Source organism: Alligator sinensis, unplaced genomic scaffold, assembly GCF_000455745.1.
Source record: "Alligator sinensis unplaced genomic scaffold, ASM45574v1 scaffold30_1, whole genome shotgun sequence".
Classification (NCBI taxonomy): Eukaryota; Metazoa; Chordata; order Crocodylia; family Alligatoridae; genus Alligator; species Alligator sinensis.
In genome coordinates, this window is record NW_005842060.1 from 2,601,787 (window position 1) to 2,617,367 (window position 15,581).

The 15,581-nt window shown below is 36.9% G+C and overlaps 1 protein-coding gene across 1 annotated transcript in view; it reads right to left on the minus strand.

Moving 5' to 3' along the window:
- NREP (neuronal regeneration related protein) overlaps nucleotides 1–15,581 on the minus strand; it is a 59,695-nt gene that overhangs the window by 13,648 nt on the left and 30,466 nt on the right. The window contains exons 2-3 of the mRNA XM_025203530.1: nucleotides 15,314–15,388; nucleotides 13,970–14,030 (exon numbers count right to left, since the gene is read on the minus strand). Of these exons, the coding sequence (XP_025059315.1) occupies nucleotides 13,970–14,030; nucleotides 15,314–15,388 (136 nt within the window). The remainder of the gene's footprint in view (nucleotides 1–13,969; nucleotides 14,031–15,313; nucleotides 15,389–15,581) is intronic.

Genomic DNA, 15,581 nt, shown 5'->3' on the forward strand with positions numbered 1-15,581 from the left:
CCCCAAAATATTTGGACTTTCATATGAATAATGGGGACATCCAAAATTGATGTAATATGCTTGCTTTTATTTAGGTTTAGAAAGGTACCTCTTGCTTTAAGCAATAGCTCATCTCTTTCTTCAAAAGAATGAAACAATTTTCTCTAAGGACAAGAACCTTTAGGGTTTCTTGTTTTGTTTTTTTTAAACATCTGAATCTATTAAAATCTGGGGAAGACTTCATGCTTTACACATTTACCATGCCATACAAAATTTAGTAAGATTCATTACATCCCCTCTACAAGAGAAATCGCAGAGATGTACAGACGTACTGTAATATAAATACATTGAGAGCACCTGCAAACAGCATACAGTAGTTCAGGCAACCTGATTTTAGTGGCTCAGACCAGCTACCCAGTAAAATAAAAGGGAAATTCCAATACAGCGTACAATGTAAATGCTTACAGCAGTCCAGCTTTCCAGAGTGTCCAGGGTGCACATTATATTTTCACTCATTGGCATTTGTTTATATGGTTCCTCTATCAATGAAGACTTGTCTTAAGCAGCAAGGAAATCAGGATTCAAATGCCAGGATTACTAGGGAACAAGCTGAGCAGAAGGTAAAGTTTTTGCTAGTCTAACATAATGTATAAATAAATGCAGCATGTTTTCCATTTGACTTAGACTGAAAGTTTCAGTGTTTAGTAATTGTTATTTTTACCCCTATCTACCAAATCTCAGCCACAAGCCACGAGTGGGTCTGCACTTGTAAACATTTTGTTAGGCATGAGCCCAATCTATCAGTTAACTTCCCCATAATCATAGACTTCATTCTTTTTCAGCACAACCATGTGACACACAAAGCAGCCTACCAAACATCCTTAGTAAATTAGAAAAAGGAAACTACTGATCTAAGAATGTGTGTATAAAGTCTTTCACTTGTCTGGGGGTTGACCTCAATTTCTAATGGGAGCTTACTAAGAACTTAAGTTTCAACTTAGTTTCTGTGTTTTAAAACTTCAATTTTAACAAATATCTTTTTAAAAAAAGAAAGCTAAAGGCTGAGCAACATGTAGCCCAAGTTATTAGTGACAGCAGATTTAGGGGCATAATACTATTTCCTCTACCCCATTTAGAAGGAGAAGTATTTAGGAAGTAGAGTGTAAGCCCTTCTTTCCTCACCCAATTCAAGAAGCATGAAAACTGACAATCCTCTTAATACTACAGCAAGAACTACGTTCAACCAATGTCAAAGCCCTAAATCTTTTACTTATTCCTTTACTTTGAGGTATTTTCCCCTTGTGCATCTGCCTCCCCTTTAAAAGCAGTAATTACTGAGAACTCAATATCCCTGACAGTACTTGCAAGACATTTTTAACAGGGCTGAAATATATCTACATAGTCAAGCCACGAAAAGGTGCTGAAGAAAAATTCTTGCTTCCCAGGCCTGAGCCTAATGAGTTTAGATTTAGTACTTTTCAAATGCTGCCTAGATCCAACCAGCAAGAAACAGGAATTTCAACATCTCCCTCAAACACACACGTTACTATTTATCAGACAACTTCAACGTGCACATTCTTGTTAAGCATTTCTCCGATTTCTTCTAGGCCTCCTGAATTTCAAGAAACGATAAAGAAAGTATTTAAAGTTACTACTTACTATCTTTCTCTGAACTATAGCTGAATTCTTGTACTCAGAGGTCCTAATCTCTGAAAAGAATGCACGAGTTCACACTACTGCAGAGCCTGGAATTCTTTGGGACATATTGCTGTGCTACATTCCACACACACCCCTCTTTTTTGTCTCACCCATTAAATCTGACTGCTGTAAAAGCAAAAGTTGCCAGCTCCTTGAGGACCTCCAGGCAATTTCAAGATTATTTCACTCAAATGATAGAATAAAGAAGAGGTTAAAAGGAACTGCTCCAAAAAAATCCTGATTCTACTTTATACTCAAAAGCCCCCAACAGCAGAATTAAAAGGCCATTTCCTTTCCTCCAGTACAAGAAAAGCTCAAAATGGAACTTACACTCTTTGAAAGAAAAGAAAAGAAGGGAGGGGGTTCTGTTCTGCAGAATCCCACACAGTCCCTGAGGTGCACCTCTGTCAATCCAAATCCCATGATTCCATAGCAAGGATTGTACTCCAGGACGTGTGGGAAGCAGCTCTTCCATCAGGCATGCTATCTTGTGAACCTAGCAGGTTTCCATTCAATGAAAAGCACAGATAAACTCCTAACAGCATTCACCTGGAGACCTGCATTCCCTTGAAAGTGGTTCAGGGTGTGTGTGTAGTGCTGACAGTGCATCACTAATGGCATCACAGCTCCTAAAGGGGAAGTTATGAATTATTTTGTCTTGGGACAACCTCAGCATCATGGGAGAGGGAGAGGACAATTTCCTTCACAGTTTGATTGTTTTTTCATGCGCTTTCTTTTGGAGGAAAAAAAAAAACTGTGGGCACAACAGCCTGTGAGGCAGGACCAGTGAACTACAACAGTTTCCTAAGAAGAAGGACCTTACTATGCAATGTCTGATATTTTTTTGTTTTCTTTCCGCTCTGGTGGTTTTTCCCAAAAATTATCTTGAGCTGCACTAAAAACCACACTGACTTCAATGAGAAATTCTGCTTAAAAACTAATGGTCCATTATTTTCTGAAACAGAGCTGTCAAAAAAATAAAAAATTCTAATACTGCTATTTGAACAACAGGGAAATTTTTAAAGCGAATTCAAGGGAAAAATCTGAAGGCATGTTTGCACCCCTCTTGATGCTTACAGCTTGATGCTTAAAAAAAACTTGTTTAATGCTCAACACTTTTAAAAATCCTTCTGTATTGACTATGGTGATTGGCATCACAAAACTGTGTACAGGCAGTCCTCGACTTACAACATTTTGAGTTACAATGTTTCACACTTACAACATTTATAAATTGACACCCTGTTTCAATTCTGATGTCAGGTTTGACTTTACAACGCTTGATCCAATGCAATGCCACGCCAGCAAAAAAGTTCGCTGCGTTGCTCATCTCCCTGGAGAACATCTGTCCAAACGTCCTTGGACACTTTAAGAAAGCAGACAAGACTCCAGAAAAACCTGCAGCAAAGACTCCTGAGAAGACTCCAGCCAAAAAGTCCAACCAAGAGCCTTTCAAAAAGTCCAGCGAAGTCACTTCAAAGAAGTCCTTCCAAATCAATATGATTACTATTTACATTATAAATACATTAATGTAGCTATATTACTCATCTATAATTGATCGAGTACAAAATTCTGGGGTATTTTTGGTGAAAATAGGGTATCAGGCCTTGGTTCAGGAACAAATCGCCCATTTATAACATTGTTCCTTATCAGAAAATTGGTTCCAAGTTACGTTTCGACTTAAGACATGGTTTTCGGGAACCAATTGTATCGTAAGTCCGAGGACTGCCTGTATAAGAATTCATTCCCCTTGTATTACAAGCCTAGTGTAAGAAAGGTTTGTCCTGCCTAGCAACTGTTGTTTAAGGGGATGTTGTTTCCCTAGGTTTAGTTGGATACAAGTTTGCCATCAATCCAGCAACTTCTTCATCCAAAATCTGGAAATCATATCATTAGATACTCTAAATACTACATCTCATTTCACAGAAGAGTTAATCAGTGGAGATTGTTACTGAAGTTTCTTAAATACAGTAAGAAAGAATAACTGACAAGCAAATAGGATGCCGCTTTTTTGCCAGACTGATGCAGAAATGGACTCAGGGAAGCTATAATACTATAAGTTGCAGAATAAAGTAGAAGAAAATAAAGAAGTTTCCAAGTTGTTGTAAAGGCAATTTAATTAACCATTTAAAAGTATAATGGAATGATTGGCTTAGCAGGTATCCCAGGAACCAAAACAGTAAAAGAATAAAATTTACCTTGAAGGTTCCAACTTAACCTGATCTCTTTTGTCTACTCTGAATCATCATTATGATCCTCTTGCTAAGGAGTATCCACAAAGAATCTCAAAACACGGTAACACAATATTGAAAATGTTACAGATATTTCTAATGACTCCTCCTTTCCTACTCAGTGGGTGGTCTACACGAGACGCTTACTGCACAATATCCTAATAACACTGTGCAGTAGTGTGCCAGTCAAAAACTGTACTAATATGTCACAATCAATGCTAATACACTACTGTGCAGTGCTATTAAGCTACTGTGCGGTAAGCGTCACAAAAAAGCACATGCCAATGCTACTGCACAATAACTAATTACTGTGCATTTAGTTAGTACTTCATTAAGCAAGTACTAAACTAAATGTGCAGTAACTACTGTGCATTAATGAACATGTAGACACACCCAGTAAGCACCAGAAACATTAGGTGCACAAAGCATTATCTTCCTTTTAAATCTTAGTTTGCCCTAAGGGAACGGGGACAGAGGGAGAAGCAGATATTGTTTCTTCTCCTTCCAGTAAAACTGTTCTCTAGAACCAGCAAATTGTTACTTTCATAAAGCAGGCATAATGTACATGTGATTAACATACAAGAAAACTATACCGATATGCTTTTCCTGGCTGGAATGCCAAACTTGGACTGTTTTGCAGAAGTAGCCAATGAATAGCAGTATGAGCAGAAGACAGGGCATTGTGGCACCTTATATTCAGAGTCATGAATTTTGTAGGCTGCAGGCTACTTCATCAGATGCTCTGGATGGACTTTCAGAGAACAGGGATACTTCTAGTAATATGACAATTTTTTAGTTAAGTGGGAACAGGAAGAGTGAAGCACTGCTGGCACCTATTTGCACCCCACAAATTTCTCTTTAGTTTTACTTACACATGGACATATGCTTCTCTAGCTCTGCATTTTCAGAAGCATGATACTACAGCTGCTCTTTATTCCTCCCCATCCGATGACTCAAAACTCCCACTGTAACAAGATGAAAAGCCTAAATGAGACAAATAGGCTTTTCCTTTCATTTACCATGTTCCTTGCATCCCCCTCTCCACTCTGAAAATGAATTAAGTTAGTTCATTCATCAGTTCCTTTTGCTGTAATTTTTTACCACTTTTTCAATTTCTATTAATTTCAGAGGACAGGATGTCATCTGCTCCTTTCCCACAGGGCCATATGGTGACCTTGCAAGTTATTTCCTCAGGTTTCAAATATACAACTTCCCATATAAATCAGCTGGGTTTGACAATGCCTGCCCCTCACCTCACTCTTAAAGCCTCTCTCCCCCAGATGTTTCTTAAGCACCTCCCTCACATGATCTTATAACATGACCCCTGTATATATGACTCCTCTTCTAACAAGTTCCTCCTGTGTGTGCTTCGATCATGTTTGTGCCAGATTTATTTATTTTTTACCACTGGCACCTTTTATAGCTATATACCTATAGTAAATATATAAATATCTACTGTCTACTTATTATACAATTTGTATAAAAGCTACCTAAATACTGTACAAATATGCTAAGAATATAGTCTTAGGGCTAGACTGAATTCTAATTTACACCTAATATTGCAGGACTCTTTACCATGGTAAATATGCCAGGGGAGGCCACAGTACACAAAGTAGTCACAATGTCTCCTCTATGAAGAGGTTCTACAGATCAGAGCCATCTAAAAAAAAGTTAGCAACAGTGATCAGAGAGAGCAGACAGACAAGCCAAAATTATCTCAGTACAGTTAGCACATTCTTTAGGTCTCTGCTGCTCTAAGTCTCTCAACAGAACATTAATTTGCCTCCTTATGGAATACTATCTAATGGAGAAGGATGGTTATGAAAGCACAATATGCTTTCACCTGGAGAAAAACCCTCCAGAACACCCAGAGCACTGAGATTTTCTGGTGAGGTCTATTCGACTCAGGCCAGCACAGTGCAGTTTAGCCTGTGTGTTGACTATTCTTCCAGCTTCTTTTCCTTCCATAAGCATACTACACCTATAGGAAAGCATCAGGGATGTCTATGGTGCATCTATGAAAAACAAGTGTTATATAATGAACAGTAGTATAGCTATTGGTGCATATCTGATTAGATTTGCGCATTTAAAAAAAAATCACTATATTAAGATAATATCATATCACTTCAAAGACAAAGATCTTCCATAAAAACAAACAAACAAACAACAACAACAACTTTTCTTGAATAATAATAGGTAATACATTTACATTAAAAGAGAAGTTCCATTAGCCAGTAAAGTTGAAGTAGTTGTGATGGTTGAGGAAATACCCAAGAAGTAAGCATTTCTGTGGGTAGGATCTTTTTTATTGGAGCAACTGCATGGTTGGGAGAATCAATGATGGGTACTGTGATCCCTGAAAGCTCTTCTAATCTATCTAAACCATGCAGTTAGCTCACTTATAAGATATCACCCAAAAAAACATTACCAATTAAAGCCATTCACAAACTACTGCATTCTACTGTTTGGTTTCCTTATATGGATTTCGTAACTAAAAACATTAATACTTAAAAAAAAAATTGTTTTTAAAAAATGGATAATTCCCACTTGGTTTTTTAAAAATACCTTGCTTATTTTACTTGAGCATAACACTAGCATCAAGATCAAGCAAATATAATAGTCCTGATTACTAAAATATGCATCTAATTTTGCACGCAAAATTACAAGTGAGCTCAAATACAAAGGACTAGCCACCTGATCTGCAAGCACAATAAGGCAGTTAGATGACTAAATATTAATATATGAATGTGCAGTTAGGGGCAACTGCTTAAAAATGACAAAATTAGCCAAATGAATTGCCAGCATAAGTAAAGTGTCTCAGTTGGCAGCCTTCTTGCTTCAGGACCAAAAGGATACATGCTTAAATTCAGAAATAGCTTCATACCCAGTGCAGATGACCTAAGGTGTTAATAAAGAGGGCGAGAGTGGCATTGTCATTTCCTTCCCTTGGTGGAATATACAGAAGGAGGAAATCTTTCAAATGCATCCCAAAATGCATATGCCCGTCCTTATTAAAAAATGAAAGTATTCTACAATAATGGTTGAAATATTACAATTAAAAGTGGACTTACTACAGTAATTTGGATCACTATTTGTAAAATACCATTGCTTTTTTATTTTCCAAAAATAAAAGCTGAGGGAAGGATGGAGTGCTAGTTCACGTGACTCACATAGGGATAAAGGTGACTAGGAGATTTAACAAGATTGCTTAGGGCAGTAGTTCTCAGCCTTTTTGGACTCAAGGCACCCCTCATTGGACTGGAAGCCCCACTCCATAGCTTCTGTTGATTGAGTGGCACCCAATTTCAAAAGTAATTTATATATTACAATGCTTATACCTTTGTAGACGGGCTGGGCAGTGGTGGTGGGGGACCGATCAGGCAGGAACAAGCCTTAGCCTGCTTTTATCCGTCTAGGCTTATCATCCACTTTCTCTTCTGACACCTCATTTATCTCCTCACACCTCCAGCACTCTTCAAAGGATTTGGTGGCATCCTGGTTGAGAATCACTGACTTAGGCAGAGACAAGGTGCACTGCTTCTACAGGCAGACAAGGTTCTTCGGGTGAATCTGCAGAAACTTCCTTAACCTGACGAAGGGTTTTTGAACCCAAAAGCTTGCTTAATAATTGTTTTCCAACTATTTAAGTTGGTCTAATAAAAGATCAGATTCACCCAAAGAACCTTGTCTACCTATGTCCTTAAACCAACACAGCTACAGCCTACAGCCCTGCTTCTATAGAAACTCTCTCCTAAAAAAACCAGGCTAATTGCTTATGGGATGCTCTCTGTGTCCCTTTGGCCTATCCAACAGTACTTTTATAAATAAAAACATTAAAAATAACCTAATTATCCTGACCAGTGCTCTTTATCTCAGTGCAGTTGGCTGCAACATTTGTTGCCATGTGCAACCCTGTGATAACACTTGAAAATTGGTCTTGCCACCTTTACCTGCACACTAACTGCATTATCAATATCTATCATTATTATAGTACTTATCACTTACCTCAAACATAAAGAGATCACATTAATCCAAGGAGTTTGTTGTTATGGATGTGTTTTGTTTGGTATAAAATAGTATATATTTTTCAGTGAATCCAGTTAACTGGAAAGAAAACTGTAATTGCCTAGCAAGCACTGACTCTTGGTTTTGGTTGCTGTTGGCTTTATTTTACATTAAATGACAACTTAAATATAAAATAATTTACCAATAATACCACACATCTAAAACTTCTACAGAATTCCAAGTGGCATCAGTAATGCAGCATTTACCCACCTTCACACCTCTCTGGCTGGAGAATTTATCATGGGATTGATGTCAACATAAATCAAAAAAGATTTGTTCCGTTCTAATTTAATCTTTGAGTGGCTGTCTAGGATAAAATGAGCAACATATCCTTCTAAATATCATAATATTAAGAACATAAGAGTTAATTTAAATAAATAGTAGTGTACATATTAAGAGAAAGCTCCTAACAACTTCAATATGAAAAACCCAATACCATTCTGCTTTTTCTTCTCAAGTATTTCCACAATATAGGCTATATGACTATTTAGGAAAGAGTTTTTAAAAAGTTACTTCCAAATAATTTCTTCCTGAAGCATAAAAATTTCAAATTTTATAAATGTATTCATTTTTATATAAAGTGTAGTGTTTACAGAAGGAAACATCAACAGGCCTCAAAGACACATCTACACAGGGACTCATTCAGTAGCACTACGGTGAATCTGCCAACCCAGCAGCTGAGCCTGCATTTTGCATAAGACCCAAAAAATGATTTCTTTAATATTATTCCATTTTAAACATTTGAAGAAAAAGCTTTTGCACTTCTCCAACTGTCCTCCGCACCCAGTAAGGTGTAGCAGACAGAAGCATAACACATCTTTGTGCTAAATTCAAAATGCAAAAATGTAAAAGTGTATTTTTATTTCAATACTTGGTCTCAGTCAATAATATTGCCTACCTGTGTAAATTATTCTCATTAAGTCAATCTGGGGATATTAAGTATAATCTCTCTCTTTCGTCCCATTACCCAGAATTTAGCACAGGATAGCTGAACTACAATGGAATGAATTTTCAATGGACTGCTGAATATTTCAGCACTCTACTCTCCCATAGCAAAAGGTTATGATTTCACATGTAATATTATAAACCATGTAAGAACTCTTATTTCTTATTTTTAATATTGCAGCCTGTGTGCACAAGGTTCACTGAATATTTGTCTGATGAAAACTATTCAAACCTCCACTTCAGAAGGTCTATACTAAGCAGTTCAGATGCTTATCAACTAACCTGCTATGGCAGTAATCAGAAAAATGTGTTTTTCTGCTGCATTTGAAAAAGTTAATAGAATTATCGAGATTTTGTTTATTTGGGAGATTAGACAAAAAATTGTTAACTCTCCTTAAGTCTTCTGTAATCAAGTGCATTAGATTAAACAGTTACAAGTAACTTTCTTATATCTATAATATAAAAAACACATTTAAAAACATGCATGCAGACATATAGTTAAACTGCTATAATCTCATAACCAATCTTTCGTTTAACCCCTGTAAGCTATATTCTGCCATTGGCTATATCTGTACAACACCACAACTTCATCATTTGATAGTACTTAGATAAGTGGTCTGACCTACCATCGGGAGATCTCAGTTCCAGCCCCAGGCTCAGTACTCAACAAGCTCCAACCAGTACTAGGGCTTATATTCTCCTTAGGTTCCTACTTTACCATGCATGAAACCTTAGTTATCCTTAGCCTATAAGGATCTACTATTAACCTGGATTCATTGCCTATTCCTAGTCCTCCTTCTTCTTATATAGATAGAGATAGAGATAATATATATTGATATATCTATCTATCTAATCTATAGAGATAGATTATCTATCTATCTAGAGAGAGAGAGAGATAAATAGGTCTGAAATAAAGAAGAACATCTCTATCAGTCCAAGCCTGGACAAATGGTTTGCACAGACTACAGGAAACCTGTAAGCAACTGTCCCAACTAAACTTTAAAAAGTTAAACTTAAACGTACAAAATCTTTACAGGGACTAATAAATGTGTAGAGACTAAAAGTAGTTTGTTTTTTATAGGTTAAATCAAGTCAATTTTGTATGAAAAGCTTAATCTCCTGCATTTCTTCGCCCAACTTGAATGATGTTATTATCCATTCTTTAATGAGCTTCCAGAAAGAAATGGGATGGTCCTTTAACAGAAGTACCTCCCCTCTACTGTTTTCTTCTCTAACAGATCATCACCCCATTGTCCTTTTTCTAAACAAGAACATAAAATGCATTGTGTATGAATTGCACTATAAGAGTACTAGAACAAGCTCACATCAGAAAAGGACAGCTTGTTAGAAAAGCTCAGCTTGAACTGATCTGATTCCTGGGACTTTTATTCTGGGTTAATGTAAATGCACTATACCCCATCCCACGTAACAGCAGTAACGATTTAAAATAAAACTACCATACTATAAAATGATATCTTGAAATTAATGGCCTGTCCTGGAACATAATATCTTTATTTTCTCAACGCCCCCAGCACTACATGGATCAAATTTAAATTCTTAAAAACCTATTCATACTTTGACACACACATCAAAACTCTTCTTGGAGTTACTGGGAACTGTCCATGTAAACCCACGTCTCATATTCCCTAGTACCCAATTCTGCAGTCTCTTTGCAACTGAACTCCTGTTTAAAGATGACCTGCAAAGTGAACAAAACGGGGGTGGAGAGAAAAGCAAACTTTTGCACTTTCCTGCTTCTTTGTGATATGGACAAAAAGCTTGTTCACGTTTATTTTTCCTTTTTTTTTCCCCCACATTTCCTGGTTTTGCCAGGGGTCTTCTTGAAGGCTTGAAGGATCCAGAAAGGAGAGTGGGAGCCTTCCTATTCCTTAACGGAAAGGTCAGGACATTGAATCTTTTTTTTTTTTCTTTTCTTTCAACTGCTGGGCATACGTGTTAAATACATTTTGACAAAAAAAAGATTTACTTTTTATTAAAATCTGAATTAAAACTGCTTCCTTTCTTAGCTTGCAGGAAACTCAATTATCTATTCTGTTGTAATCTCAACTGTCTAGAGAGCCTGCCAGGAAAAAAATTAGACATTTCCCCAAATTATAATGTTAAGTAAAGACGAAGAAAATTGCAGCACCTCAGGACTTTCTAGATCATAAGAGTAAAAAATAGCTCTGTCTTCCATCATAGGTCACATTTTAAATGGATGAAACTTACATAAGCTAAGGACTGATCCCTTATAGTTTCAAATTATGTGGTGTGATATAATATGCCTTAAAAATCCATGCGTTAAAACTTCAGAGAAGAAGTTGTGTGTATATTTTAGTGTCTTTGATACTTTTAAAATTGTTACTGGTGGTAACATTGTACACTGGGGGCAAAATGTCCTGAGCCCATTACCTAAAGAATCATTAAGTACAATTCTGGAAGAAAAAACCCCAAAACAGCTGTATAAAGCAGAACAAATATTGAAAACTGAGCCCCAAATGTGTTTCAAATTATACATACCGTAAAACAGCTTTAATAAAAAAGCACGTACAGGAACATCTAGAGAAGATAAGGCTTCAATGGACTTACACCAGGGATAAATGTGTACTATTTAACAAATCTGCTAGTCACTCTTCTAATTTTATTGTAGTCTTAACCATATGTATTCACTTGTCCAAGTAGTAAACAGTTAAAAAAAACCAACCCAATTCAGCTCACAAAGTCAAACACCAAAATTCCTACTGACTTCAGCAGAAGTAGGACAGAACCTTGGGTTACGCTAAAAAAAAAAGTCAAAATAATTCACACTGTGTAGAAGAACTTTGCTTTGTTCTACACTAAAATAGATAATTCTCTATTTGGCTTGTAAAAAGGAACTGTCCTGTATATTAGAACTCAAAAATAAAACTGGAATAAATGACTATACAAGAACTCTCTCAATGGCAACTATGTCCACTACTGTAAAGAAAGAAGTATGCCAAGGGTCCGGTTTCATTTCATTCAGTGGTACTGTGCCAAAAACAAACAAACAAACAAAAAAACAACAACAACAAAATAAAAAAAAAAAAAAAGAGAGAAAGAGAAGTAAATTCTGCCAAGACTTGTACCTCATGAAACCTTGCACAGCATGTAAAGCCAGAACAGGATCTGGTCTGTCTTTGGCTGAAATGCTGATGGAAGACTCACAAAAAAGTTGTGGAACTAGGTTTTACACAACAAATAAAAAAACTTCCCAAGAGCAACCAACTGAGATTTCCATTCATACTATACTGCAGAGTTAACAATGGAAATACTTAACAGATAGGGCAATTATCTTTTATTTTCTACATTTGGATAGTTCCATCTTTTATTTTATGCTCTGGCATGCAAGTTGGCTTTACAGAACTAATTCCACTGGACTACTACAGAAATCTTGCTTGATTTATGGAACCAACTGCTGACAAAAATCAATGGCCATTTTATGCCTAAAAAAACAAGTATCTTCTTTTGTTCCATGCCTACTCAATTCTACCTCATATATACCAGCCTGCCTATTATCATATTTCTATTTATCCTGCCAAAACATATGTAGACTGCTTCCCATGGCAGGGGCTGGTTGGTCTGAAATGATGGTCCAAATACAAACATCACTGTAGCATGAATTGGGTATTTATTAACATGACTTTTATTCATTCTAAGCATCTCCATTTCAATTCTCTACCCTAATTTATTCATGTATATAAAAGGTGAGTAATACGTTTCACTAAAACCACATTCCAGAAAGTATATTTGTATGAGTTTTTTGAAGACACAAATGATAAAAGATTCAGGTGACAAATAAAAGTCATTTTCACAACAGATTTCCGGTTTTTTGTTTTTTTTTTTAAATGCAACTGTCTCTGATTTACATCTCCCTGTGTAAAAATACACCGTAATTTCTGCTAATTAACAAAATCCCACCTTTTTTACAAATAGTGTATTTAGGAGCTTCCCACTTGTGACCAACTGTTGTGTTAGTGTCTACCCCCTGTAATTCTATTTCAGACAACGGGACTTAACCAGATGTACATTAGCACAGTATTTTGCCCTCTAAATATTAAAAAACCCTGTTTTTAGAAGCCTGATGATAACAGAATTTATTTAACAGTCAAGGTATGCCAATGGTATGCCAGTGCATGCAGTCTCAATTTTTCTGAATAATGACCGTATTTTAATATGGACACAAAACATCACACTTTACTGTCTGCCTTGGCAGACCCTTCTAAAAAAAGTATACAAACCTGAAGAGTCATTTCCTCAATGACTCACTTACCAACTGTTTAAGGCCACTGACCATCTAAACTGGGTGGGTCTGTGTCAGGGGATGCCATATTTATATTAGGAATTTACCATATTTGACCTCTACAATTAGTAATATATCCACAATAATAATTCACAGTATAACTAATGGATAAAATATCACAAAAAGTATCACAAGAAAACTGAAAAGACCTAATAATGATTATAGTGTTGTTTGGTCATTTCATTCAATTAACAGCATTATGAGATCAGCTTGGCTGAAGCCCGAGTTCTCTTTTACCTGGAACAAACTCCTCCCACAACAAAAGGCTGTCCTGCTACAAACTTATCCTATATTAAGCAAATTAGTTTTGAATCTTATATCTTGCCCTTACAGAATAATATTAAGTAACTATTTCACTTGCTAAATGGAGACTCACTTATTTCCTTTCTTGTGATCGAGCTGTTGCTTTGTCTTAAGGGTATTCTTGCCCATGTGTGTTATGATGTGCATTATAAAAAAAACATACTATACACTTTCTCCTGTTCTGATTGAATAAAACTTACTGCACAAAGAAAGATTGCCGGTTTCTATTCAAAATGCCTGAAAATGAGAGATCCAACTCACAAAGGCTTTCAGAGTGCATTAATCACTGTATGGCAAATCCCCAGAATCTCAAAGGAAGTCTTTTAAGGTCATATTCATGTATGTGTCTGAGGGAGGGGGAAAGGAAGGTTAATATTTATATTTTATACCGTGAGAAATTTCTGACTCTGCTAGAACAACTAATTCTTACCATTTTTAGACTGTTAAGTCTGAAGACTGCAGTTTCGCTCAAGTAGCACAAGGAGAACAATCTGCAAATGATTAAGAGAAAGAGAAAAAAATATGAAAAAAATCCTATTACCACAACTGTCGCAAAATTCAAAAGGCTTTTTGCCAGCATAATAGTGATGAGCCAAATATAGGTTTCAGCGGTTAAGATCAAAGGAATGCAAATTATTCTAGGCACATATCATGCTTCTCTGCACTTCAGTGGTCTGTAGGCTTAAATATAGGACAAAGGAATCCCTGGTACCTAGATTTGCAAAGCCCCGTGCTATTCTTAGTACTCTGCACATCTTTCAAGTGCAACATACCCAATGGTTAGCCCACTTTAAAATCATACAAGGACACAAACACATTATTTTATCCCGACTGGAAACACTGTCTATTGTTCCCAAGATACACTATCAACTGAATTATATGCAACCAAGACAGCAAATACAAGTGTCACACTTTCACAATTCAATGGCCCAGAGAGTGTGTATTTTTGGAAATGGCACTGCATTACATAACCTTTCATCTTAAATACACACCTAACCTCAAACAGGAAAATAACGAAGACTATGTAAAGTTACACCATTTTAGCAAAATGATACATTAAATTACCGAGATACAACCCCCTTGAATGATTACATTCACTGCACGCCTCCTTTAGCAGTGCTCATCAGTGAGAATCTAGCAGCTCTGAAATTAAGTTTGACTTATACATTTATAGCAACTGTATGCACTAAATGTAAATAGATAGGAGGCATCAATTTAAACACACATGTACAACATGCACTGGTCAGAAGATTGCAAGTTCATGCAACATGCAGCTCTCTAGCCACTCATCTGCTTGAGAACAATAAAGACATTTCGACAAAGACGCTTTTTCTGTTTTTTAACAAGGAACCACACAAAAAAAGTTAATCTGCTGCACATGCAAAAAATGCAGAAGAAGCTGTTGCAAGAAGAATGACTGCTTTCTAAAAATAAACCCCGGCAGCCTGAGAGGAATCAAATGTCAGGGCGGAGAAGAGAGGGAGATTTGTTTTACGAGGAGGTGGGGGGGCCGGGGAAGGAAAAAAAAAGGAGAGAAAAACCCAATCCCAGAGTTGTGCATGCAGGCGAGAACAGCAAAGTGCATTCCCTTCAAAAATGCATTGTTGGCTTTCTGGCTGCAGGGGGGGGAAGAAAAATCACAGCCTCAGACACCCTCTACATAATATAATCTCTTCCCCCCCTTTTTTTTTTAAACTTGGGCATCAAAACCCCCAGTTTAACCCTCCGCCTCAAAGCAGAAAGACAAAAGAGTTCAAGAGACACAAGGCTGCACCCTTCCCATCTCCTTGGAGAGAGCCTGCTGGAAATGTGGAGCCAGGAGGCAAGTGAATCTGCTGCAGCAGTCCAGCTGAGGGCAAGAGAGAAATGGAAAGACACAAAAGAAAGAGAGAGACAGAGAAGGCAGCACAGATCTGTGGCTTGGCGTTGCAGATACTTACAGATAAAAGCCCTCGCTCCCTGCTCACTTTCTGTCCTTTCTACATGATCTGAAACACAAATGTGGATTAAAAAAAAAAAGGCAGCATGCTGGGGGGCGGAGG